General features: G+C 42.7%; 1 protein-coding gene across 22 annotated transcripts in view; it reads left to right on the top strand.

Annotated features, from left to right (window-relative positions):
- The window catches only part of ARPP21 (cAMP regulated phosphoprotein 21), a 154,032-nt gene that overhangs the window by 82,138 nt on the left and 43,896 nt on the right, over positions 1-27,998 (top strand). For 13 of the 22 annotated variants that reach the window (XM_047741205.1, XM_047741282.1, XM_047741265.1 and 10 more), the window contains 6 exons: positions 10-242; positions 7,281-7,511; positions 15,136-15,317; positions 16,202-16,306; positions 17,237-17,497; positions 21,830-21,956. In XM_047741205.1, coding sequence (XP_047597161.1) covers positions 10-242; positions 7,281-7,511; positions 15,136-15,317; positions 16,202-16,306; positions 17,237-17,497; positions 21,830-21,956 — 1,139 coding nt within the window. The remainder of the gene's footprint in view (positions 1-9; positions 243-7,280; positions 7,512-15,135; positions 15,318-16,201; positions 16,307-17,236; positions 17,498-21,829; positions 21,957-27,998) is intronic. The other 9 variants (XM_047741291.1, XM_047741273.1, XM_047741258.1 and 6 more) reach the window with 4 other exon arrangements.

The raw sequence follows: 27,998 nt of genomic DNA, 5'->3' as shown, positions 1-27,998 counted from the left end.
GTGCTCCAGGGGCAACAGGGATGGCTCGGGGAGAACATCCGGGAGTCGACAGAGCAGCTCAGAGAATGAGCTCAAGTGGTCGGACCACCAGAGGGCCTGGAGCAGCACAGACTCAGATAGCTCCAACCGCAATCTCAAGCCCACCATGACCAAGACGGCCAGTTTTGGGGGCATCACGGTGCTGACCCGGGGTGACAGCACATCCAGTACCAGGAGTACCGGGAAGCTGTCCAAAGCAGGTAGTTAGTACTGAATGGGTTTATGTCCTGTTGTGTTTCCTAGGTTCCACCCAACCCATACAGTCATTATTCCCTCTGGCTTCCAGTAAATTAATGATGATGATATTAATTGCTGGGATACCTGGGAAGTCAGAAGGTGCAATGAAAATATCAACCCTGTCTATTCAAATTACCAACCTCTCGAATCTTCACTTTCCTTACCTGTTGTCAACCTAAAATTGTCAGGAGTCAATAATTGAGCAAGAGAATTTATTCGGGATCAAAGCATTGTGATTCGGGATACACAGATATGGATAGCAACCCAAATAGTGTCCCACTTGGGAACAAAAGTCAGGTATGAAGGAGGACACGTGTTGTGATGAGCACTGGGTTTTATACATAACTAATGAAGCGTTGAACACTATACCAAAAACGAATGATATACTATGCAGTGGCTAATTGAACATTAAAAAAAAAAAAAAGTCATGGGTCTTTAAAGCAAAAAGGGTATGCTTGTATACATCGTTTACGAAGGATTTTTGATTGGTGTTGGTGGCACAATGCTGATCTTGATTGACTATAACTGGTTTCAAAGGCTATCACTAAGGCTTCTCTTAACTGTAGCAGGTTGCAGGTGTTTGAGCTCAGTCCTTGCCATATTTGCAGTTTGGCCCAGTTCAAAAGTTCATGGTTCTGCAGGTGAGGATGTGTCAAATACCCATCTCCTTAATGGTCTCCTGACTCCATTTGAAAACCTCTTGACATAAGTGACCCCATGTCATTTCAGCTTTCACACCATGAAACATAGGTTATAATAGAATATGATGCTACCCCCACACCCTCTAACTAACATAACTATTGTATGTTAAGGTTCAATTATTTGTATAAAAATGGTTACCAAGGCACCTGCACATGGTAACTAGTTAACAAACCTAGCTATTGTTTTTTGATTTATGACTTTGATCAGTTTCTTAAAACCACACTCTAAGGTAATTATAATGTTAATAGTTTGGGCTGCTACTTTGGGGTGCTGTTAATATGATTGTGGGCAAGTTATCTAACCTGTTTGCCAGTCTTGGTTTCCTCCTCTGAGAAATGGGAATATTGCAAGGTTATTTGAAGAATTAAAGAGTTAATACACACAAAGCAATTAGAATAATACCTGGCAGTTAAAAGCCCTCAATAAACACAAGTTCATGTTTCTTTTTATTACTGCCATTTAATGCTGCCATCCCTGCTTTGCAGATAAGGAAAGTGAGCCTCAGGAAGATGTAGAGTTCCAAGTAGCCAGGTGCAGGCATCTCTTTTTTTAATCTTGTGTTTTCTTCTAAATGAATAGTGATCTTTTGAGATAAGTAGTTCAGGTTTGCATGGATAGTCTTTGGGAGGTGAGAGCTAATGAGAACCATGACGTGGAAACAACTTTAGACTGATGGAGGCATCAATACCGTGGGTTCATATGAGTCCAAAAATTCTCCATCATGGTCTTGCATCCCTAGCTCCTCTGTCTCCAGCTCCCTCACCCTTGTTTTTAAATTATTTTCAGATGTTCTCAATCAAAATATCCCTTAGAATCCCCAGAAGGTGGCAGATGACCATTCAGTAGTTCTCCATGAGCTTCATTTTGGGGTGATAGTTTGTAATGTTTCAGTTTGATTTTGATTTTGCCTCAGAAGTTTGGAGTTAGTGTGGGTGTTGAGAGCTGCGATTCAGTGACACGCCCTGGGTGTCAGACACAATGGGGGTGCATTCACAGACCTGGGGATACAGGGCAGGGAGGGAGAGGGATGGCGTATGGCCAACACCAACCAGAGAATAGACATGGGTTGTCCTTAGTGTGAATACTTTCCTATCCAAGCTTCACACTCACGCAAGGGGGCACTCTTTGTGAAATCTAGACTCATTATGCTAATGGTTTAACGTAATTATGTTGTTGAAAATGCTCCTAAGAAATTATCTCGTGTTTTCCTACACAGGCAGAAAATTAATAGCATTTAGTCACAACCACTGCTACATATATACACACTTCCTGCTCCTTGGAAAGATTCAGGTGGGCTCACACTGCCTTCTGCCTTCTGTTGTATCACCAATTGGTGAATTCTTGATGTCTTACTCTAATTAATTGCTCTTCTATCCCACTATTGCAGCAACTGAAGTCAAGAAAACCCACTGTGGTGCACTTGAGCTCTTGTAAACTAAGAAAGGTTAAATAGTTTTAAATCTCCTTAAAATGCAGAAACCAAGGACCTTAAATGGTGTACTTAAAAATTCCAGCACACCAAAAGAGCACTTAAGATTTTTAAATTAATCGTCATCCTCCATACACCAACCCCCCAATCACTTCCGAAGAAAAGCTCTTTGGAAACATTTAAAACACTTCAAGAATGCTAAAATGCCATGTTCTTTGAAGAATGATTAGAAATTGTAAGTGCTTCAGACATTTTTTCCCCTTTTAATCTAAGTGTCTCCTTTTGAAAGCTTGTCAAGGTGCAGGAACGGAAAGGAAAAAAAAAATTAAAGGCGATCAAGATAGAATGTCAAAACAAGCTTACAATTTCCCAAGATGGTTTTATGAAGCAAAGCTGTCAGTTTTGCTGTCATGGATCTTCAGAACAGCACAAGTTTTCAATTTTTTACCTCATTATTCGCAGTGGAATTGCAAACTTTTTTTTTTTTTTTTTTTTTTGACCTTTCAGAAACCAAGCCTGGAGTTGTGACATTTAAGTTACTCTTCTCCTCCTCTAATTACATAGGTTTGAGCTTTAAATAGATAATGATGAGACTTTCTCCAGGTGGGAACATGCTTTCCTACATTTTGGAAGAAGCTTATTTCTGAAGTCTGAGCCTCTTCAAACTTGCTCTGAAGGCCTGGGCTGTCTTTCTCTTGACGTATCCCTGACACCGAGCTTAGGGATGGTCACCTACCAGATGTCCAACACACAGCTCTAGAGGTAGATGACATCATTTTGTATTGACATTCTCCTCGTGGAAGGACAGGAACAGTGCTTGTACCGTAACCTCTGCTGCTTCTTGGTGGTAGCTATGAGGTTGGGAAATGAGTATGACATCTATTTCTTTCCACCCTGCTCAAAGGACATTGCTTTACTGCCATCCTCTCTCTTGATCTCCAGAGCAGGGGTTCTCGACAGCAGCGGCATAGGAAGCAGCGTGGGTTGCTTGTTTTCAAACCATGCTTTGAGAACAACTGCTCTGGAGAAATAAGATATACTTATGTTTTGTTTTAGTAATTTACCTGGTGTGGTATTTTGTTTTCAGGATCCAAGCACGTTCTTGTTGTTGTCACCTTCTTGTCTACCTTCCATCCAGAGTGTTTTTGGAGCCAATGCAAGCCACCTCATCTCTCTACCACTTCCTCTTCTTGGTGTTTATTTTCATTACAGCACTAATGCAGCCTGGATGTTCTCTCTCTCCTTGTAATTTCAGAAGCTTTAGGTCATTCTACTGAATTTTCTGACCCCTGGATCTGGAAATATTTTGTTGAATTATTAATTCAGGGAAAAATACTTATGGTTCATGGTCCTTATAAAAGAAGAATTGCATCAGACAAGATAAACAGACAAGGAAGATTCTATTCATAACTATTGCAATAAGGGTCAAGACTATTATAATAGGGGAGAAAGACTGAACTCAACCCTGAGCTAAGGAACTGCAGGGGAGTTTAAAGGGCCTCCGTGAACTACTGGAAAAGCACTGGGGAAAAGTAGACAAGTGGTTGGTGAATCCAACTAAGTCGTCTTTGCTGATTGGTGCTTATCACAGTCAATCTTCTTTCTCCCCTCCCACAGAAACTGGCAGACAAGGGCACTAGTTCTCTTGATTATTACATTTCAAAGAGATACTCCTGAGTCCTCAACAAAGACATACCTGGGCTGTAAAAGAGTTACTAGGCTAATGAAAAGGTTGACACCATAAAGGGGCAGAAATGCTCTAAGGAAAAGGAGGTAGAGGAATGATCCTCTGGAAGAAACCAGTCTAAAGGTTGTTCAAGTTGAGAGGAAGTTTAAGGCCACCATCCTCATAGCTACTCACCATTCTGGTGACTTATATTTTACAAAAGAGGATACTAAGGTCTAAAAAAGTAGTCATTTCAGGGGTGTCTGTGTGGTGCAGCCGATTAAGCAACTAGTTCTTGGTTTGGGTTCAGATTGTGATCTCAGGGTCATGAGATTGAGCCCCACGTTGGGCTCTGGGCTCAATGCAGTCTGCTTGAGTTTCTCTCTCCCTCTGCTTCTCCTCTCCACAATCTCTCTCTCTCTCTCAAATAAATAAAGAAATCTAAAGAAGAAGAAGAAGAAGAGGAAGATGATGAAGTAATCACTTCATGAAGTAAACACAGCTAGTCAGTGGCGTCTTCCCACACCCTTCCTTTCTGCTGTCAGTTTTCCATTTTACTTTGTCATATGATGTTTTATACAACATCCCCCCCCCCTCCATTTTTCTCTCTTCCTTTTTCCTGTCTCTCTCTCGAGTGTTCACCAAAGTCCCCCATCAGTCACCTTGATGTCTTGTCCCTACACCTTCCGCCGACTGCCCCTTAGGGTCCAGCTTCCATTTCTGAGCATCTCATTGTGGGCAGCATTGACTTCCTGTGCTGTATCTCTTAGAACCTAGGCACTGTCCTGCTTGGGGCCCAGGCTCTATGTATATGTCACTCAAGTGACTGGGAGTGAGGCATGGTCCACGTGGTCCTGAACGCAGACTCTGCCACACATGAATTATGCTCGGGAAATTTACTTAACATCTCTGAGGATCAGTTCTAATTTTCAAAATGAGGTTGCTGTGAAAATGAGACTAGGTAATTCACATAGTGATTAGCACAGCGCTTGTCATGTAGACATACTGTTTAAATATTTGCCATTGTTAGCATTCAAGTCCCTGAGAAAAGGAGACTGGACACACTTTAACTCTCAGCACCCAAAGCAGTAAAGTTCTCAAATATCAATTTCATTTTTTTTTAAATTTTTGAACAGTTCTAATCCTTTATGTTGTCTTTGCCCCTCCCTCTCATTGTTCCTGTTGAAGGTGCTGCTTTTCTCCTGTTTCTAGAAGAACACGATATTGCACATCAGTAACTAATAGCCATCTTCTGAAAGCCAAAAAGGAAGAGCACTCTGGATTTTCTTGTAGCACAGAAGCTGTGTGCACCCATCCCCTCTCCTGACCCCCCTCCTCTTGCCAGCCCCAGCTACACCTCAGGTTCCTTAGGACATGTCTCCTTCACCCCAACCCTTTCCCGCTGTCTTACCCTTCTGCCTGGAGGTGGGCTGAACCTATTTTGTATGAGCTTCAGTGTCTGGGGGCAGGAGGTTTTGTTACTGCTTATTACCCTTGCTGTTGTTCCCTCTGCAGTAGTGTCAAACTTGGACTGTAGCATGAGATCCCATGGGGTAAGTTCACAAACACACCCCATGGATTGCTCTGGGGCTGTGATGTCCCAGGTACCATGCCAGTGATGCCCTCTCAAAACTAGTCTTGGCATTTTCAGATCTTTTAGGGTCTTTATTTTTCCCCATACATTACTCAGAATCCATCAGCATTCGAAACCAGTTAGATGGTGCATCCTGAATTAACCTATAACTTTATTATTATTAATAATCAAGTCATGGGGGGAAGAAGAGAAGATTCCCAAATGACTGGTGGTAGTCCCTGACATATGCATACGCTTGCTTTTAGGAGGTAGTGTTGAGTCACAAGTAAAGCTAGATCAGTGTGCCTAGATCACACTCTGCTCTATCATTAGCTTTATGAGTCGACTTTAGGCATTGAACTTCTCTATCCTTCAGCTTCCCTATCTACACAGCCAGTAATAGTACTTATTATTCCAGTGTGCCCAGGTGCTCACACATACTAAGTGCTCAATAAATATCACTGCCTTCCCTTTTGAAAACAATGTCCTCCTCCAAACTCTCTCTGATGGCCCTTCTTCTCCCCAATTACATGCTGTATGCCTACCACTTATTTTTAGAGGTTTCCAGTTTAACTCAAGGGCACATTTTAAAATCTTGAAACAATGTTAACTCTTCCTTATATAAGGTTTCTCTTTAACCACCCAGAGGAATTCATCTTTAAGGACATAAATTGATAGTTGTGGGCTAATAAGTAATTTTTTAAATTCCCTGTACTATGCTCTCACAACCTATGATGTCATTCAAATCATCTGCTAGTTAGAATTCACTGATATAGAAATGGGGCTTGGTGCATTTTGTCTCCAGTGTTCTGGTTAATATTCAGTGCTGGTCAAGGGAACTAGAGCTCCTTGGCTCTGGCTGTGGTGAAGGGCAGGTTGTGCCTAATGGATGTGGGATATCGCAGTGGAGAGGAAGGGAGATGTTTGGGATAGAGTCCACCTTGGAATCCAGTTACCTACACATTTGCAAAACACAGAGTCCACAAATCTCTCCATGATTTTACCCTTCTGTGCCATCTAAAGGATGATCCGGTGTTCTCATGAAGGCCAAGCCCTTCTTGGCCTGCCCCTTGGGCATATTAGTAAGATTTCTGTCACTAAGTGACATACTCACCTTAAGGACTCTCCGTAGGAGTGATCCAGTTCTTCTATTCACATCTAGGGGGGAAAGATTATTTCTGGCCATCCCCCTTCAAAATGCAGCTTTATGGATGTTCCTTAGACCCAAGGGCATGATCAGCACATTCTAGGACTCCTTCTTAAACTGCCATCATTTTAATATCCACCTGGCATTTTCTCCTAACTCCAGTAAGACAGCCCTCTGGCTTTAATGACTCAGGGTGATGGGCGTCTCCGGGCATGGAGTCCACAGCTTTAGGGAACCCTTTACGGATGTGCTACCCTAGGGACTTGTGAGAGGATGAAAGAAAGTGCTCATTCTTAACTTCTCTTTTCCTAGGAAATCGACACATCTGAAAAACATGTAGCAGATATCTCAATAAAATGTGAGCCCCAAATGTTGCTCTAGTCCTGAGGCACTCACTGCATGCTTTAAGGATGGATTATGTAAACTAAGCATTTAGATCCGGAGCTGTCTGTGTTGGATGATTTTCTGATCCTTTTCTCTGTGTCAGGCTCCGAGTCTAACAGCAGCACAGGCTCCTCGGGGTCTCTGCCCCGCACCCACGCACCCCTGCAGAGTGCGCCCCTGGCTGCGGGCGTGGCCGCTGGCTCTCCCAGCTGTGTGCCCTATCCTGAGAGTGGAGCAGGGGGCCAGCCAGCCCCCAGCACCAGCTACATCCTCCTTCCCCTCGAAGCTGCGACAGGCATCCCGCCCGGAAGCATCCTTCTCAATCCGCACACAGGTTAGTTCCTTACCGCTGCTATGGCAAGGACTCAAGATCAGAGTAATGTTTTTGTGTTTGCGCTTATAAACTCGTCAGAAAGTTTTCTTAAAATTCCTGAGCAGAAGAGCTATGTGCATGAACCATTGGGTAGGGTCTTAGTTTAGGAAGAACAGATCTATAGTTGTAATCTTTTCTGTATATTGATATCAATATTGATATGTGGTTGTAAATACGGATTCTTCCCAGAAATGTCCACTTTTCCCTCTATCCTTTTTGTGTTGACCATAGTGTGTCTCAGGTATACCTGGGAGCTAAGATCAGTAACCATAAAATGATGATCTGGGAAATACTGTGTTGTATTTGGCAGAATATTGCGTTTCACAGACTAAATATCAGGATAGCTTCTTATTATGTCAAAAGTGTTTTTGCATCCAAAATACTTCATGAACTTGAGATATCAGTTGGGACACATAGCAGAGTCTTACCTCTAGAAGTTGTGCTCTTGTGTTAGAACTTCACCCAGTTCTACCCCTGGGGAATAAGGAATAGCAGTGAAAAATAGGACACAGGGAGCTAATTCTTATGTATGTTAGTGACCCTACAACTAGACTGGTTTTGGTGAGGTTTGGAAAATTGGTAACTTCATGATGATCATTTTTTTCCCCCCATGATCAATGGTTCTTTATTTTTTAACTTCTCTAGTGGTCAGTGAATTTCCACACCGATTCCGAAGAGCATTGGGCAAATAGACTAACAAGCATGTGCCTCTTGGGGGAAACTTTTCCACCAGGGGCAATTATGCCCAAGCCTTCAAGGCCATTTCTCAATATCTACCAACATTTTGATTATTATGACTGAGGGAGAAAGGGGCTGCTACTGGCATTTAAGAAGTTAGAGGTCAGAGATGCAGCTAAACATTTAACAATGTGTGGGACAGCCCCTTCCAACAGAGAATTATCTAGCCTAAAATATCAGTAGTGCCATGGCTGGGAAACCCTGGGTTAGAAAGCTTGACATTGACTAGTCGCCTCTTTGGAAGCCTTTATAAGTAATTGGAAAAAAAAAAATTGAATTGTCTCTGAATATGTCTGAGTTTGGTTTCGATGATTCCAGAGTATTTCCGTGATTAGCTAAACTTAGAAAGGAAAAGTGAATGAGAATCTCATAAAAGCAATCTGACTCAATCTTTTCACGTATATAGCACTACTAGTAATTAGGAAATTCAGAGAAACATGAGAATGATAGTAAAATAGTTACTTGAATAATTGCCACATTTTCATGAAAACATATGGCACAATCTCAAGGCATGGTGTTTGATTGAGACATTTTGAAAATGCCATAAGCTTGAGGGAAAAGAAGGCATAATCATTTTATTGAAAACCATTTGAAAGCTTTCAGAATAGATACTTCTAAGGAGAATATCAGATTGCTTTTATTTTATTTGGATCATTGTAAGCACTAAAAGGAAATTAAAAGAAAACCAGGATTATAGTCATTACTCTGGGCACTGATCGAAGTATGGTCTGATGCTGTTGGCTTAAATCCCTTCATTTTTAATTGAGACGGAGAGCTTGCAGACAAGAGCACACACAGGCATTAGTTTTGAGTCATTTGTTTTAAGCAAAATTGCTGTGTTTCAAAAAAGCTCAACAGAGTATTTTTTAGGGTATAATGAAGAAATATTATTTGTAATGATATAATGGTTGTGCATGTGTTATGTGTATATTATCATGTGTAATCTCACTTGTAGAAAAAGAAAAAAAGTGCTTTCTGGTGCCAAGTCCCAATTCTTATTCATTGGATCCAGTCATTTAGAGCTGTTATCAAAATATCTCCTTTGAAAAAGGATCCTAACTGAGGGAATGGGTCTAATAACACTGTTGGGCAGCTTCTCTGTACACACTTCTGTGATCTGACAAATGCCTGCCATTAAAATATCCCAAGACCAAAAGGAAAATATATTGATATATTTTATACCGTGGTTGAGTGGTGGGATGGAAGGTGAATGATGTTTCTTCTTTCCTAGAATATGTTTATTTTTGTAAAATGAAAATACGCATGTGGGTGTATGTGTGTACAGATCCCATCATGTATCATGTATACATATATGTGTATGTGTCTATCTATGGGGTGCATGTGTGCATGTCTGTCTGTCTATCTATCCATCCATCTATCTATCTAATCTCTTATGACTCTGCTACTGAAACCAGAAATTTGCCACCTTTGGACTGGAACTCATCTTTCTCTGTCATGGTTATGAACTCCTGAAATCCACATCTCCCCTTCCCTAAATATGTGGCAGAAATTCTTCGGTGTTAGGAGCCAACAGCATATGACTACTCTCCTTCTTGTGTGAATAGCCCTTGGATTCATTTCCCTGTTACCAGCTCATTTATGAGTTCATTGTGGGAAGGAGCCATCCTTGGCTAATTTCACTCGAGTGGATAACAAAGTAGTCTTAGACACTGTGCTCAGTAATTACAGAGTACTGAAATGGTATCTACTACTCATTATATGTTGATGCGCATAATAGAACAGGGTTTTTTGTTTTTGTTTTTGTTTTTGTTTTTTAATCTAACATATTTGAGAATGTGGTCCAGGTCTGAAACTATGATAAAATACCTGCCTTTTAATTTTTTTTTTAATTTGAGTATAGTTGATACACAATGTTACATTAGTTTTAGGTGTGCAACGTAGTGATTCAACTTCTCTGTGTGTTACGCTCTGCTCACCACAGTGTAGCTGCCATCTGTCACCATACAGCGCTAGTACAGTGTCATTGACTATATTCCCTTTGCTGTGTCTTTTATTCCCATGACTTATTCATTCTGTAGCTGGAAGCCTGTGCCTCCCATTCTTCTTCTCCCATTTTGCCCATCTCTTCATCCCCCTTCCCTCTGGCAATCACCAGTTTGTTCTCTGTATTTATAGGTCTGATTTTGGGTTTTTTTCTGTTTTTTCATAAAGTATCTGTCTTAAGCAGGCAGAAGACAAGCAATAAGTTGAGAACACCAAGGTGCCTGCCAGTCATGTCTATCTACCAAATGAAACAAAATGAAACTTCCTTTGTCAGCACAATTGACTTGGCTCTCCCTAAGTACCGAATGTTTGGTGTCCTGAAACCAACCCATCCACATATATTCCCCCAGTTCCCCAAATGCAATCACAACCTTTTACTTTGTCTAGCCTTAGACTCAGCTCTCAGCCAGTCTGTTTCTAACTCAGGACCTCTGGCCTATCCTTTCTTTGCTTTTCAGGCATCTGGAGGAGTGAGCCACTGCAGAGGGCTCAACGTTATCCCCGTATAATGTACTCATCCTCACAAGGCAAGCCTGGGTTTGACACTTGAGTTTGATCTTCTTCCTGCTGTCTTGGACTTGGTCTCCTTTTGGAAATTTTTAGCAGAAAGCTCATCTTTGTTTGGCTATTTTCTTTCAATTCAGAGCTATCCAGAGATGCCAATAGGCATGAACATCCCCCAAGTACTCATTAATCCCCCTATCTGTTGTTTTGCCATTTTGCTTTGCCTTCATCTGGTGCAAATTCACGAGTGTGTGATGTAAAGGCATGCCATCGGCTGGGACTTTGGTCTGAGCAGCTTTTTTAGGGCTCATCTCTTTCAAATGTTGCTGATGGGTTCTCCTAACACTGCACTTGGTATTTCTCATGGGCTTGCCAGCACCTATTTATCCAAACCGCTTCCACCTCCTTCTTAAATGTGCCATAAAGTTTTTGTGTGTGACGTATCTGTCAACGTGTCTTTGTGAGATCTGAATTAACCTTTGTCTGCCCATAATCAGCAGCACCCTTATGATTTCACTGATCATCTTCTGAGCACAAGGAAAGGAAAACCTCTTTTTCTTCTTGCTCTATCTCTTTAAATAAATTCCCTTCTGCCAAATTCATGGCAGAAATGTTTTGGTGTTAGAGACCAAGAGCATTTGATTACTTTGCTTTTAATTTGAATTACCCTTGGGTTCATTTCCTCATTACAGGCGTATTCATAAGCTCTTTGTGGGGAGGGATCAGACTCAGGTTTTTCGGGTTTGTTTTTGTTTTGCATCCTCAGAATGGATAACCAAGTCTTAGTCCTCTTGCAGGGCTCAGTAATTATATAATAGTGCAGAAATATCCACTGCATGAGATGCCTGGGTGGTACAGTACCTTAAGCATCCAACTCTTGGTTTCTGCTCAGGTTGTGATCTCAGGGTCCTAAGATCAAACCACACATTGAGCTCTGCCCTCAGCGGGGAGTCTACTTAAGACTCCCCCCTCCCTCTGCTCCTCCTGCTTGCTCTCTCTCTCTCTCAAACAAATAAAGCCTTTAGAAAATAATATCGAGTGCACATTATTCATGCTGATGTGGAGAGTGGGGAAGTATTCCACCTAAAGCCATGTAGTGAGGGGAATGAGCACTTGGCCAGTTCGTGGCAGCCCTGCTTGTCTGCACCCTTTACAGGTGCCAACACACATGCAGCGCCTGCTGGGCAGGCTCTCACAGTTCTGGACACAAAAACCTGTTCTAAGCTGGATGGTCCTAGGGGCCAACAGTCTTTCTTTCCCCTTCGGTCTTCAGCAGCTGTCATTCAAACTAATTGCCTGTATCCAGTTGTAATTGCATCTGGATTGGCAGAAATGGCAGCATCCAGAGAGGCCATTGTTGCCTGACTTGAAAACCAACAGTTGCCTGTCCTAACTCTCTTAGGAAATGGTGTCTCTTCCCTTCCCTGGCGGCCATCTTACTTGTTTCATTCTCTCGCGTCTTTCCGCTTCTCATTTGTGAGCTTAAAAGCAGTCTTCTCTTCTCTCTCTTCTCTTCCAGAAGAACCTGCCATCTCTTTCTACTCAAGGGACTTCTGAGTACTTTTCATATGCGATTATTCGGAAACGTTTCTTTTGCCTTGTTCATAGCACATTAGTAATATTTCACACAGAGGATCTCAAATTTATCAAAAAGGACATCTGAATAATTTGTGGTTATGTTTTTTACCTTATTTATGGTTCGTTTTTCATGCTACCTTACTTCTCACTGGGGTAAATTGGAAGTCATAGAAAATATAGTAAAGATCATTTTATTTTTTCCATCTGTGTGTGTGTGTGTGTGTGTGTGTGTGTGTGAACACAGAATGAGACTGATTTTGAAATGATTTCTTATGAAGTTGCTGTGAAGATTTTTTTAAATGCTAGGTATCTAAAATTTTCCTCTTTTTGTAATACAAAAAAAAAGTGGGGGGAGCGGGGCTAAGAATTAGAACATTAAATGGGCTGATAGAGTTTTGGAAATTGATCCATTTCTTTTCATTCTTTCCCAAATTGAGGCTTTGGGGAGAAAAAAAAAATAGGTTGCAGATTTTAAATCCAGAAGAAAGTTATTTTTGGGAAAAAATAAAAAAGTATTTAAAACAAATGTAGCTAAAATTAAATGACAGTGATAGGAAAACAAGTGCCTATGAAGAACATTAACATTTTTTTTTTAAATACCTCTAAATTTAGTCATTGTTCTGTGACTATAATTCTGGCACATTTACTTTTTCCATCATGGCCCATTGTGATTGGTTATGAAACTGTTGTCAGAACTTCCTTAGTTCATGAATATGAAGCATTTAAGGGTTTCACGTTGCACACATACAAGTGTATTTGTGTATATAGGCACACTAAGCTCCCATTTCAGTTCCTGATGGGGCTGAAATCAAGTCCTGGGAGCCACAACCCCACTGTTTGCCTTCCAAACTGACTCTAAAATATTTTCTCACCCTATTTTGTAAAACCCACGTGCTCGGCCTATAGCCTTGGCAGGTATTTGAATGTGTGAACACCTGTGCAAAAACTACCTGGAAGGAGACACAGGGCATGACTAGTCTCCCGGGACTCTCCCTCTTGCCCCTCTGAGTGGTCCCACTCCTCTGACTTCCATTACCATTAAGTTCTGCCTGACCTTGAACGTATTAGAAATGCAGTTGCACATTTCCCTAATAGCCCCCTTTGGGGACTGGTTTCTTTCACTCGGTGTATATTAGCTAATTATCCCCCGTTTTATAGCAGTCTGTTCTTGTTGGATAGCACATATTTCTTTCCCACTAGAATGCTGTTTCACTTGGGTCAGTTTTTTTTTTTTTTTCACTCTCTGACTTGTTCTGTTTTGTTGCTAATTTTCCTCACATCACTGATGGTCTTCTGTTATTTTTCATATATATTATTAATGAAAAGGGCTGCATTCCTCAGCCATCCCATGCTGCCTATGCTGGATAACAGTGTTCTTGCGACCCCCAAATACCCAAACTATGTAAGGGGAGGCTTTCAACTATGTGCTTGAGAGGAATTTAGCAAGCCGCCTCTGACATCCCCTGAATGCGAATCAGAACATTCTGATTTTTTGTGTGCTTTACCTGCCAGGCCTGGGTGTGATTCCACCTTAAATCATGGCCCCCACCCCTCCTGACTTCTCACGTGTTAATGATTTGTGATTATGATTGGATTTTTGTCATCATCCCCTCATTTAGCATGCACACATTATGTAAATTTGGGTACTGCACTGAAGTTACTTGGTGTGATGGGAAATGAAGGGACTCATTCTGACCAGGGCCATTCCCTGACTCTCGCATGCTGCTTTGGCCTTTCTGAGTGAGTTGATTGGTCCATGAGGGCCCTAATCCTTTTGTCTCTAAAGTGGAATGAGATTACTTGTTTGTGGGGTCATTGGAAGAGCAGAGAAAGTGTGTGTAAGGCGCCTGTCCCCCTGCTTGCCACACCGGACCTTGATTGGTTCTCCCTACTTTTCCCTCCTCTTTCCCTCTCTTCCCTCTGGGCCTCCTTCTGCTCCTTTTTTCCTGTAACCTTTCTGGTGGGCCTTCATTGTTTCCCCTACAACACAGGAAGATGATACCGTCCTTCCTGCCAGAGTCATGCTGGGGATCCAATGATACCATTTTGCAAACCATAAAATACTCCTCAAATAATAGTAATAATAGTAGTGAGCCGTGCCATTATTTCAAAAGGCAAAACACTGTATATTTGCTTCACCATCAGGAGATGATGCTGTGAAGCTTTTATTATGCATCATCTTTAAAACCAGAACCCCTGCGTGCTCCTTGCCGTGTCTGTCTAGAGAAGCGAGGGTGTGGATGTGATCGGTTCTGTTGTGTATCTATCGGTTGAACTGATCACCATTCTGAGCTGATGACAAGGCTGGTGGAAGCAAAGCAAATGTATTGGTAAATAACGTGTAACCCAGTGTAGCCGGAATTCTGTAAAGGGGAAGCAGCCCTATCTCCCAGTGTATGCTAGCTTGCTGATAACAGTGAGGTGCGAGCAGCAAACACGCGGCTTCGCGAAGATTGCTTCTCCACAGGCTTCTCCACTGGTCATCACTGTACACAGATGCGCTTGGCTTTAGCAAATCTCTCTGAAGGCAGTGGGTTTATTTGTTGCTTCTTAAACTGCTCTGGGCTCACACCGTTAGCTAGCTTAGCCGGATAGGTCATCAACGGGAAAGCCTTCATGACAGCGAAGGTTCTGGTGTCCTAGATCTCCACCACCCTGCCCCTTTACCTCAGGTTACTTATTGCGTATCTATCAGTGTGGTTTTTTCTGCTAAAGCAGAGACTGAGAAGCTCACTTGAACCCAGCTGCGATTCCATTGCAGGCCAGCCCTTTGTGAATCCCGACGGAACCCCTGCAATATACAACCCCCCCACCAGCCAGCAGCCCCTGCGAGGGGCGATGATGGCGCCGTCCCAGCAACCACCGCCACAACAGCCTTCTCCTCAGCCCCAGCAGCAGGTGCAGCCACCGCAGCCTCATATCGCAGGCCCTCTGGTCACTCAGGTAGGAGCTGGTGGGAAGGCGGGGAGGGGAGGTGTTCCAAGACAGGGGCTGCAAAGTCCTCAGAACGGAAAGTGGCGCCTAAGCAAAAGGTGACATTTTTTCATTGGGGCCACTTCTACCCACTCATAAATAAGACCTGGCAGCCCCAGAGCCCTTGAGAGCAGGTTGGTAAGATTTCATCTGGATCCTTCAGTTTAGATAGACACGAAGACCCCACCCAGCAACTTGCGTGGTGAGCACACTGCTCTGGGGAAAATGAATGCCAAGTTTTCTCTTAGGTCTAGATGCTATTCTTAGGCATCACGGAGCCTGTCTTGGAGACCGAACCCATAACCTCAGCGAGGCGTTCCTTTCATCTTGATCACTCATTCCCAACACAGACCGAGTGCTCCTGTCCACAAAGGGGTAGTACTGAATGCTTTATCAATCGGATGGACAGAATTCAGTTCCTTCCGAGGTGGCCTGCCTCTTCTTCAAGAGATGTAGAATGATCTTCCCTTCCTAGAGCAACACACGGAAATAGCCACAGAAAGCTGTAGTGTTCCGAGTAGGTTGCCAGACTGAACCTCGTTTGTAATTTTTTCCCTTACCTTCAGTCCCTGGTCAATATCTTTAGATCCAGTGGATTTGACTAACAATAATGACATCAAAATTATTGCAGTGACTTCTGAAGGCAGTGTTGACTCTGAGCAAACATGCCTCCTGCAAGGCTGGCTGGCTGTGCTTTGCTTGGCATTGACTTTCCGTTGGTGGCTCTGGAGTGCACTGAGCCGAGGCAACCTGTAGGGTGGTGTAGGTAGTCTGCTTCTGATAAGCTGGACTTCCTGTGGGATTTCTGCTCCCAGTGCTTCCCTGTTACTTGACCAGCTTTTTCTTTCCTCCAGTCGGTGCAGGGGCTGCAAGCTTCCTCCCAGTCCGTGCAATACCCAGCGGTCTCTTTTCCTCCCCAGCATCTCCTGCCTGTGTCTGCAACGCAGCAGTTCCCCATGGTACCGTATTTCATGTGTGCGACCTTTCCCCTGGGAGAGCATGTCCACCAGTTTTATTACCTTCCCGTGCAGAGCTTTGTGATGCTGGATGGGTGCCCTGGGCTGACTGTAAAGGGGCGTTGAGTGAGGGTCTCATTCCAGAACACTGCAACCCCTCTCCAAAATAATGGTTTCCATTCTGTCATCTGTCCCATGTTTGCTGCTTCTGCAATCGGGTACCATTTTAAGAATTTACTGACTGAACAGGGATTGAATGCCCTGGGAGTTAGAAGTTAGAAACAGAGAGACACATGAACTTGGTGTGATGGCTTGGGAAACAGCTGGAAGTCAGTTGAGGTGGTTGTCACTCTGTGCTACTGAGGTGGGGGGGGTTCCCCAAGCTCCACAAGCCCCCACTCTCCCTTCCTCTTCCCTTAATGTATTAGGCCCTGTTGGACAACGAGAAGGAACATTGTCCCTAAATTTCAGGCCAGGCCAGTGAAAAATACTCTCCAATATGTATGACACCATGATGGTTCCCTCACTGCCACAGCCATGGGTGATGGTGATACAACCCTTCTGCCTCTCTCCAGAAGGCAGAGACTTCTGGGAAGTCCCACTGACCTTTCAGGACCAAGGGCACCAAGCCTTCCTTGCCTCAGCACCCTCCCGAGGAGCTCGAACCCTTAGTGAAAAATATAATTATTTGTTTCTATTGAAAGAGGGAGATTTGGTCAAGTTGTTTACCAGCTCCCATCCTCCTGAGGATTAAAATCTGTTTCCCTTGTTATGTTCTCTTATTGTTCTGGACAGAGAATTCCTTTCTGTTATTGTTTGCAATCTGTATGCCCTCCTTTGCCCACAGTGATGAGCATGTGGCCTGTGCCTGCCCCTGTGTGTCTCTCCCATGACTAGGCTGCTCTTGCCAATTTCCTCTTTGTTTCTGTGTAGAGAGACGACGTGACGACACAGTTCACCCAGATGAATCTGAGCCGGCAGTCCTCAGGAGAGACTCCGGAGCCCCCACCTGGTCCCGTCTACCCGCCGTCCCTCATGGCACAGCCAACCCAACAGCCGAGCTACGTCATTGCCTCTACAGGCCAGCAGCTCCCTACAGGGGGGTTCTCAGGCTCTGGACCTCCCATCTCCCAGCAAGTCCTCCAGCCCCCTCCCTCTCCACAGGGATTTGTTCAACAGCCTCCACCTGCTCAGGTGAGTGTGCTTTGTCCTCACATCTGTGACCTATAGCTTATTCGTTGGGCATCCTGACATCAACATTTCCACCGAGTTATCACCAGGTCAACCTGGGTGGCTCTTTCTGGTCCATACTGATATCCCCCACCTACAGAACCTGATCTGTCCTACTCAGCCATTGTGAAAAGCCATGGGGGCTCAGAAAGGACGTGTAATGAAGCAGACCCAGCTTCCCATGATACAGTGGGGGAGGTCCCATTTTCCAGGCTCCTGGTATGGGAGCCACACAGGAGAGCACTCCCTCCCTCACTGGAAGCCCTAGAAAGGGAAAGTAGGAAGGAAGAAGAGAGCTGGCCCCTGGGGGACTTTCAGCTCTCCTCTGCTACTGCTCTGGAAGTGTATTCTTTCCTTAAGCATTTTCTGGAGCTAATCTGGTGCCCCAGGCAGGAGCTCCTCTATGAATATAAAGGAAGAAGCTAAAGTGGACGTCCACTGTCCTTTCCTCTCCCCAGGGGGAAGCAGAGCTCCTGCGTGCTCTCACAGGTAGTCATTAATCATATTTAATTGACTTGAGCATGTAAGACACCACAGATCACTGATTTTTACTGTCTTCTCAAAGACTGATTATCTGTTACTGTTCACCACCAAACATCTCTGGTGCTCTCCTGGGTATCCCTTGCAGAATATTGCAAGTGATTACTGTCAAGATGTAAAATGCACAGAGGCGTTTTCTGGTCCATTTTCAAGGCACACATATCCCAAGCAAATTCCATCCTAATTAAGAAATATTGCATTGGATGAGCTGTTTAAAGTACGGTGTCACCTCTGTATTATTTGTTTCACTGCCTTAACATCTTGAATAAATTATTTTCTTTTCAAGCCATGCAAAACCCTTCACCATGAAATGATTTTCATTCAGTTGTTCATTTTGCTTTGAATGATTAATTAATTGTTCATCTTCAGTTGTCTTCTCTGCAGCCTCACTTCACCAGTAGGATTTAAGGAGATGTGAAAAAATAATTTTAAGTTCCAGAAGAAAGGGCCTCATTAATATATTAATTATTTTGTTAATAAATTAAATACTTTAAGTTTAATTAAAGTGTAGCTCTTTTGTCCTAAACTGCATCTCAGAATTCTTACCCGTTTCTGCTATCAAGGAAAAGAGTTGGCAGAATATTTAATTGAAGAAGTTTTTTTAAAGGAATTAAAAAAAAATCTTCCTTGATTAATGAATTTCAGTATTAATGCGCTGCAGGAGCAAAGACAACTCAGAACCCCTGGCGTGTCTGCAACAGAAACACTTTCATCCCTTCTTCAAAAGACTTAGAAATAGAAGGGAAGGAGAGTAGAAAAACAAAACCAAACCAAACAGATATTCATGGTTCATGGTCAGTCTGGCCATGCATGAACTTCTTAGGTACAAGATATATCATATATATAAAAGTCATTGTGAGTTTCAATTTAGTAAACATTTTAAAACTTGATTACTCAACTATGGGACAAGGAAAAGAACTTGAGGTACAGTCCATGGGCATATGGAAATGCATGAAATGTACGCAGAATGTCAACCTATTTAATAACTGTGAAGCCAATTTTGTCTGCCATGTCATGTATGCCTTCTGAACACCCCCTAGAAGGTGAAGTAAGAAACATGGATGAGGCAAAGATGGACTTGTAGAAAGTGGTGGGAAAAGAGATTTTTTAATATGGCTTCTTCTTTTTCTCATTTATTTCTTGCCTCTCCTAACCTACTCACTCATATTTTGGTTCTCTGTGTTTTAAAATATACATACTTGGAAGTATACATTTTCTCCTTTTGGGAGTTATGCTTACTCTTTTCTCCCTTCCAACCTTGCATTTGGATCCTTTGAAGACTCCTCCTAGCCCCACTCAGCACCTTCCTCTCTGGGGGAGGATGATGATGAGCCCAGTGCCCATGTCTCATTTGCTTCATGATTGGAAGCTGGAATTGCTAAGAGATGGCCAGTGCTCTGCCTGCGAGAGGTACTGGATGAAGGTTATCAAACCTCTAGCACAGCCTGGCAGGGTGTCAAAGAAGTTAGAGTGGGGGAAAAAAACAAGAACAAAACAGGACCACTGAGTGCTAAAAATTGAGACTCTCCTTTAAGAGGTTATGCTTTCATCCAAACCATTAGTGTTCATCAGGAAATTTTGAAGTGTTTGAACTCTGTCCCTCATCCCTGAAGGTATTTCGTGTTTCATATTGAATGTGAGAGAAGAGACCAAGGACTGGGTAACATATTTCTGAGCTTTCACTGAATCAAGTCACAGATTTTCCAAAAGGAACAAACTGTTATTCTTCCTAAAGAACATAGAAATAAATAAAAGGCTCATGAATAAATTCCATAAAATAGTTGTTCTTAATTTTAGGAAGCATCTAATGTATAATGGTAGTAATCTTTAATAGCTTCATGATTTGCCAGAGTGTAACTAAAACCCATTATTACACTAGGATTCTTTGGGTTTTTGTTGTTATAAACTCCCTTACAAAGAAAGGGAGAAACAGGAAGAAAAAAATAACCATAAACAAAATGTGCAATCAGTTAGTTGCCAAATACTGACCTGTGTTCTCTCAAGACTCATTCAGTACCTTATCCTTGGATATATATATTGCCAGTCAGAAGTAGAATTCATAATAATTCAGGGAATTGCAAAATTGTAGCTCAACACACTCTAAGTTATCTTTTGTTCCTATGTTATGCTAACGCAGAAAAGCATGATAGAAGTGTTTCAATAGCAAGATTGAAATAAAAAAGTGTTTCTTATTTGACATAATCAAATCAGAAAGTGAAATACTCATGAAAATCACTGTTCTCAAATACAGGTGGCTTGTAACTTTATTCTGTGTATTTGAGAATAGCACTTGTAGGCTGGTCCTAGTGTACCTCCATTTACACTTTCAAGAAGATGATAGAAGAATGGTCAGAAGGCTGGAGATGAAAAATTATTCAAGATCAGTAAGAGAGCAGCCTTAATATAAATGAACTGAGGCAGGCAAGGAAGACTTTTCAAATCAAAAGACATTTGATTGGAATCTTGTTGGAAGTAATTAGAGTATTTTCAATCATTCCTAGTCATTAGAAAGTGACAGTAGGTGGCATAAACATTATTTTAAACATATTTCCTTCTGTCAGATGGAACATAAATTCTTTTGGATACTGGCACTGTGCTAATCACTCTGCCAAGTGCTTTGATAGACTTGACGATATTTTGAAATTCCAACCCCTGCTTCTTATAGGTTAGCGATTAGCAGCTTTCACATCTCACTTGTGTTTCCATTAGAAGAACAATTCAAGTTATATGTAATATTTTAAACTACCATAAACTTTTTGTTGTTATAGATGACTATTACATGCCCCCCCTTTTTTTTTAAAGATTTTTATTTATTTACTTGACAGACAGAGATCACAAGTAGGCAGAGAGGCAGGCAGAGATAGAGAGGGGGAAGCAGGCTCCCCGCTGAGCAGAGAGCCCGATGTGGGGCTCGATCCCAGGACCCTGAGATCATGACCAGAACCGAAGGCAGAGTCTTTAATCCACTGAGCCACCCAGGCGCCCCCCCCCCCCTTTTTAAAAGATTTTATTTATTTGTTTCTTTGAGAGAGAGCGAGAGAGGGAGTGAGAGCACAAGGGGGCGAGGTGGAGAGGCAGAAGGAGAAGCTGGTTCCCTGCTGAGGGATGTGGGACTCTTGATCCCAGGACGCTTGATCATGACTTGAGCTGAAGTCAGATGCTTAACCACCTGAGCCTCCGAGGCACCCCTGTTTCATTCACTCTTGTTTCATTTTGAAGACACAAAATCCGGTGTTTTAAGACAACAACCGTTGTGTTGCTCAGGGCTAGGTCAGCAACTAACGCAGGCCTCAGCTGGGGTGGTTCAGCTCTGCCTCAGACGGTTATGGCTCAGACAGCTTGATTGGAGCTGGAAATCCAAGATGGCCTCACTCCCATGCCTAGAATGTCAGCATGGCCTGCCCCCCAGGGTGCCTGTCTTCTCCACATGGCCTCTTTCTGCAGCTGGACAGCAGCTGGCTGTTCCTCCTGTGTGAGCGGATGTGCAAGTCTTAGGGATCTGGCTTGGCCATGGCATTGGTCAAAGCGAGGCACAGAACCAGCCCAGATTCAAGGGCTTGGGGAATAGATTTCACATCTCCATGAAAAAGGTAGCATGAACACATACATAGGCCCAGTTGAAGCATTTGCTGGCCAACTTTACAGTCTACTACGATCACAGTACATCATGAGATGACCATACATATTTTGGATTTTAAAAAAAGGTTGCTTCGTATACATTTCTCACTCCCTGTGGCTTTTCTCTTTCTTCCGCAGATGTCCGTGTATTACTATCCATCTGGTCAGTACCCTACCTCAACCACACAGCAGTACCGGCCCCTGGCCTCCGTTCAGTACAGTGCTCAGAGGGCTCAACAGATGTCCCAGGCAGCACAGCAAGCAGGTACTTGTGGTCTATTTCCCATGTCCTCCTCTAACCCAGGGACTTTGGCATGTAAATCTCTCTGCTGTCCTCTTTGGATGAATATCCAAGCTTGGCTATTTCAATCGCCACATTTCCCTTACCCACACAAGATAATGGAGCGTTGGATTAACTCTGTGTGGAAAAGTAACAGGTGCAAGAAGATGAAGCCCACATCACTCCAGCACCCCAGACACGCATGCTCAATACAGACTCCATGAATTATTTTTGGATCTTCTTAATTTCTTTTAAAGCAGAGGGCCAACCACATCCTTATCTTCCTAGTTCATACCTTTCCCTTTTTTTCCTCCCCCCCCCCAACCCTGTTTCAACCTGAAGAAAATCCTCCCCCTGTTCCCAAGGCTAAGGGACCAAATTAGGTTGTTTCCATACCATCCTAAAAAGTACTGTCTTTAGAAGAAGGTCCCGGACACTGCAGCCCGTGTCCCCGGTGCAACTCTGACTCCATGGCTCGCTTTCTCAAGGGCCACACGCCTCCCGCCCAGAGCTTGGCAGCCACTGTGCAGTGGGAAGGGGGGCCGATACACTGTACGAGAGTGAGTAGCAGGTCTCACAGTGAACCGGTCTCTTTCCCTACTGTGTCACACTCCTAATGGCATGCCAGTGCCCAGAGAGCAGCAGGAACCCAGCAGGGCTGAGTGACTTGTGCTAGGGAGAGGCTTGTGTCCTTCCTGCTGACCACTCTGCAGGGGAAACGGCTCATTGCCATGCTGAAGACTGCCCGCCTGGGGGACCCCACCTTCCGTAAGTAGGTTGTGTGTGACAGCGGTGCTCCCACTGCCTCCTGATTGGCTGTTCCGCGATCTGAGTTCTACGCTGATTCTATGTATATGCATATGTGATATGTACGTGATATGTGGTATATACGGGAGATGTGCAATTTTTATTAGTGGACAAAAAGTCCTGGCCAAGGGTTTACACGAAGAACGGACACCCTGAGACTAGGGTGTCAGATTGGAGAAATGATTCAATTCCTCTGTACTGCAGATGGGTATGTGGCCTTTGGTTCATCTCATGGCCTATTTAAAGTCTGTGGCAGAAAAATTAGAGAAATATATAACTGCCAGCCAAACCTTCTTTTGTTTCAACACTGTAATAGTTTTGGGGGAAAATACACATTGACCTCTGAACTGATTTTACATTTTTATAGTAATAAAAACACGAAAAGTTGATTTTTTTATTTTCTTAAAGATTTCATTTCTTTATTGGAGAGAGGGAGAGAAAGAGGAAAAAAAAAAGGGGGAAGAGGGAAAAGCAGACTCCCTGTTGAGCAGACAGCCTGATGCAGAACTGATCCCAGGACCCTGAGACCATGACCTGATCCAAAGGCAGGCACTTACCTGACTGAGCCCCCAGCGGTCCCAACACAGAAGGGTTTTAAGTGATCAGTTATTTTAACTAAAGAGTTTGATAATATTTTCTCTGATTGTTGGAAAATGTTATTATCTCTATCATGTGGTGGTAGCTATGCTGTCAGTTTAGATATATACTAAAGGACTGCTTGCATTCCTCCTGCTAATGTTTGTCAGAGAGTTAATTTATGATTTCCTAGCTACTGGTCCAGAGGCTACTGTGAAGTTTCCCTTTTGGTTACCAATGCCTGTAGAGGAAATATGCAGCTATCGAATGATACTGATTGACCAAATTTTAGTTTACTGCCATTATTTGACAGTTTCCTAAAGAGTTATTTCAGACCTGTGTTGGAGTATATAGTTCCTATGCAAGGCATGTGGTTACAAACATTCTGGAACCTACTAAAACCTGAAAACTCCAGATCTGTGTGAGGGCTGAGACAGTTGGATATATACGTTCACTGGGCAACAGATGGAGACTTAGGACAAGCCCCAGTCTCCCCCATAACCCCTCTCCACTGTCTTCATTGATGCATTTCAATATTAGCAAGAACGCTGTGATATTTTTCATCTTTTTAAAAACATTTTGGGAGAATTTAGGGATGCAGAACCTCTCCCCATCTCACAGAGACCTAACTGGCCCCAACTATATCCCATGGCAGCCTGCAGACATTGACTTGTCTCATGCTCCCACATCACCATGGATATGCCACCCCCAAGGCAAGGTAATGACACCATCATTAGAAGGGTACATTTTAAAGTAGTATTATATCCAAAATAGAAGTGCTTCAGGTATCAAAGAGATGAGTGGAGTTGAGGTGGTCTGTGGGGACTGGGGAGAAGAGAAAAAGGAAATGATGTGTGAATGATATCCCCCTGGAAGTGACAGCATAGACATATACATGAGACCTTTAAGCTTTTGAGACCACCACACCCAATATGAGCTGAAAAATCTCAATGCAGTTTCCACCATGGTGTTGAATTTACTGAAGGTTTGGGAAGACAGTGTCCCCTGACCTCACTAAGAATCACCTCGGCTAACAAAATCCAGGCCATCCAGCTCATGCCAAGGCTCCATGACAGTATGTAACTACAGCTAGGAGGGCATTTGCTGAGTTTAGTGACACTAAGAGGGACTTCCCAAAGGGACACAGTGGTTCTTTAGGGGAGCTGCAGTTCCTGGAGGAGCTGGAAGATAGGCCCTCTCTATCTGTAAAGCGACCTCAGGACCAGGGGTGGGCGGCCCCATCCCACAGTGACATCCTGACTCTCTGGGACCAGACCTTCTCCCACCTTCTCCTGGCCTGCATCACGGGGCTAGACATTAGTGTGGAGCAAATTTGCCTCAGTTATAACCAAATGAAAGTTTAATCCTAGTTTGCTTCTTGGCATTGTTCTTAATCTTTATTTAATGGTCATGAAAATATTTCTTCTTTGTCCCACATTCTTGACCAAATTGAAACCTCTGTAAGTCACGACATCTTTCCTAGGCCTGAAAACTACACACACTGGGTTTTTATAAAGGAAATTGGATAGTCTGCAATTGGCTAAATAGGCCACTTGAATTACCCTGAGGCCCAATAGGGGGATGTAAATTCTTCCTCCTGGTGATTTTTTGTATTCGACACTGCCAACAGGTGATAGAGGTGCTAAGCCTCTAGAAGGAAGCGTCACTGGTGGGGATTATAAACAAGGGTCGTTAATGTTCAGGAACGTTGGAAGACTTAAGTGGTAGATTTGAACATGGTATTTGAATTTTGAAGCTGCATATCCAAGGGAAGTAAAAGCCGTCAATACAGAAGTGTCTCTAATGGGGAAAAATATGTTGTCAATTTAACATCATCAGGTAACCCCAGTAGTGAAGGAAGATAATTTTCTTTATGAGAGAGTTGTTGAGGACCTGAAGCTGTACAGAAAGGTAGTTACCAGGTTCGAGCTAAAAAGACTGTGGTGTTGAAATCCTTCCAGCCGTGGAAGAATTACAAGTGAGGTTGTCCCACCTCACTTGCAATGGGAATGGGTTTTTCCCCGGGGTCAAATACTGAAATGGAGTGCCATGAGCAAGCCTTTCCTTTCATCATCTTTTCAGTTTACTTAGCAGTCAGTTACCATATTGTGTTTAGTTAATACCTATGTTGCTATGGTTTTTTATTCTGGTTTAAAGAACTTTTTTCTGTTTGTTTGTTTTTAAAGATTTTATTTATTTATTTGAGAGAGTGAGCATGAGCAGGACAGAAGGAGAGGGAGAAGCAGACTCCCCGCTGAGCAGGGAGTCCAACATGGGGCTCCATCCAGGGCCTTGACAGCATGACCTGAGCCACAGACAGACGCTTAACAGACTGAGCCACCCGGGCGCCTCGAAAGACATTTTTAAGGCCACAAACTTGTTAGTAGTAATTATAGCCACCATCAGTTAGGTCTCTAAGGGGTTGGTTGCTATGTTAAGTGTTCTCAAACATTGCATTATTTCATCCCTACCACAAATTTATATGGGAAATAGTAGCTGTGAGTACTCCTGTTCAGAAATAAGTCCCTCAGTGTGCCAGGGCTGATCAGACTGGGAGGAGCACCCAGACTTGCCTGGTTTTAAACCTGCACACTTAATCAGTTTCTCATAATCACATAAACCTAGTTACTAATGTGGCCTTTCTTTACTGTCATGGTTGATCTAGAGAAACGAGCACGTGGAAACTATGCCCGCAGGCCCATGTCACAGAGGCTGATAGCATCTAGTTAATTATCTAAGTATGCACGTTGACTAATAGCAGAACAAATGGGGGACTCTGGACTCGGGCTCCTGACCCCCCACAGACTTTCATATTCCTTTGCAGAGCTTGTCACGAACAGCAAATGACAAGAGTTCAGCTGAGACATTTATGTGCGGATCACATATTGAAAAGAGAGAAAGAAAGAAAAAAAAATAAAAGAATTTGTCTTGAATCTTATATCCAACTCCAAATTCCCTTTTCAGTTTAACTAAAAAAGAAATATATGTAGCTTTATTCTCCACTCTCCACAATCTTGCACATGTTCTAAAAGCCACAAAAATGGGCTTGTAAAGTCCTTTATGCTTTCATAAGTGGGCATGTGGGGATGAATAAATCCTGGTTTTGGTATCAGAATACTGATGGCCTCATAAAATCAGTTGGAGAGTGTTCCCTCCTCTTCTGTTTTTTGGAAGGAATTCTGTAAAAATGGTGCTGAATTAAATGTTTGATAGAAACCTCCAGTGACCCTGTCTGGCCTAGGGATTTTCAGAAGCATTATTTTTTACTTTTTACATGAATATAATTCCTAGAGCCCTTTATTATGACATTGTTATAGTTAAAAAAGTATTCAGATGATGGGTCCCATCTTTGCTGAGTTTTGGTCCTTTGTGGTCATTGAGGAATTGGCTCATTTCTTCTAAGTTGTTGGACTTGTGAATAAAAAGTTATCAGTGGTATTTCTTTATTATCCTTTGAATGGCTGCAGGATATGTTGGGATATCCTGTTTTTTTCTTTACTATTGGTGATTTTTAAGTTCTCCCTTCTCAGTTTTGTAAGTCTTGCTAGGTTTATCCGTTTTATTGACCTTTTCAAGGAACTACCACTTTGTCTCATTTATTTTCTCTATTGTTTTATTGTTTTGATTTCATCAATTTCTGTTCTTTTCTTTTTTATTTTCTTCCTTCTGCACACATTAGCTTTATTTTGTTCTACTCTATGTAGTTTCTTGAGGTAGGAAGTGAGATTATTGATGTAGGACTTTTTCTCTTTTCTAATGAGAACATACATGGAGCTATAGGTTTTCTCCATAGCCTTTCTTTAACAAGGTGCCACCTATTTTATGTGTTTTATTTCCATTTCCATTTTCATCCGTGTGTGTGTGTGTGTGTGTGTGTGTGTGTGTGTGTGTGTAATTTTTTGTGAGATTTCCTCCTTGATCTATGGATTAGTTAGAGGTGTTTTGTTTAATACCCAAGTGTTTGGAGGTTTCCCTGTTGTATTTCTGTGATTGATTTTGGACTGATTCCGTTGCAGTCAAAGAACATACTCTGTATGATTTCAACTCTTAGAAGATTGTTGAGGTTGGTTTTATGAACCAGGATATGGTCTAACTTGCTGAATGCTCCATAAGCTCTTGAAAACAGTTGGGTACTCTGCTGTTATTTGATGGAAATGTTCTAGACATGTCAATTAAAATCCTGTCAGTTTATTTTGTTGTTCAGATCTTCTACATTTTTGCTGATCTTCTGCTTACTAGTTCTATCTGTGGCTGAGAGGTGATATTCACAACTCCAATTATAAGACTTCCTACAGTCCTGACCTGAATCTTAAGGCCAAGGTTACCCTCAATTTCCCTGAAGTCCAAGGATGCGAGGGAGCCTTTGAAGTTATTCAAAGCATGTTATCATTTGTTGTTTTTCTTTTTTTTTCCCCTCAAATACTTAATATATGTTTGATTCCCTAGAAAAAGGAGACAGTATTCCTAAAAATAGTCTGGAAGGTAAGGCCCTATGACCAAGGAGGTTTTGGTCAGCTGTTCCCAGACACTGTTGCCTACATCCCTTACTTGCCAGGCTTCCAGTACTTTGCTTAATGACAGTGATATCTCTTTAGGTTAAGGTAGAAGAATAATGTAGATTGCTGTTTAAAACAGGCAGCCCAA

This window comes from Lutra lutra, chromosome 1 (genome assembly GCF_902655055.1).
Source record: "Lutra lutra chromosome 1, mLutLut1.2, whole genome shotgun sequence".
In the NCBI taxonomy this organism is placed as follows: domain Eukaryota; kingdom Metazoa; phylum Chordata; class Mammalia; order Carnivora; family Mustelidae; genus Lutra; species Lutra lutra.
This window is presented reverse-complemented; position numbering and strand designations above follow the sequence as displayed.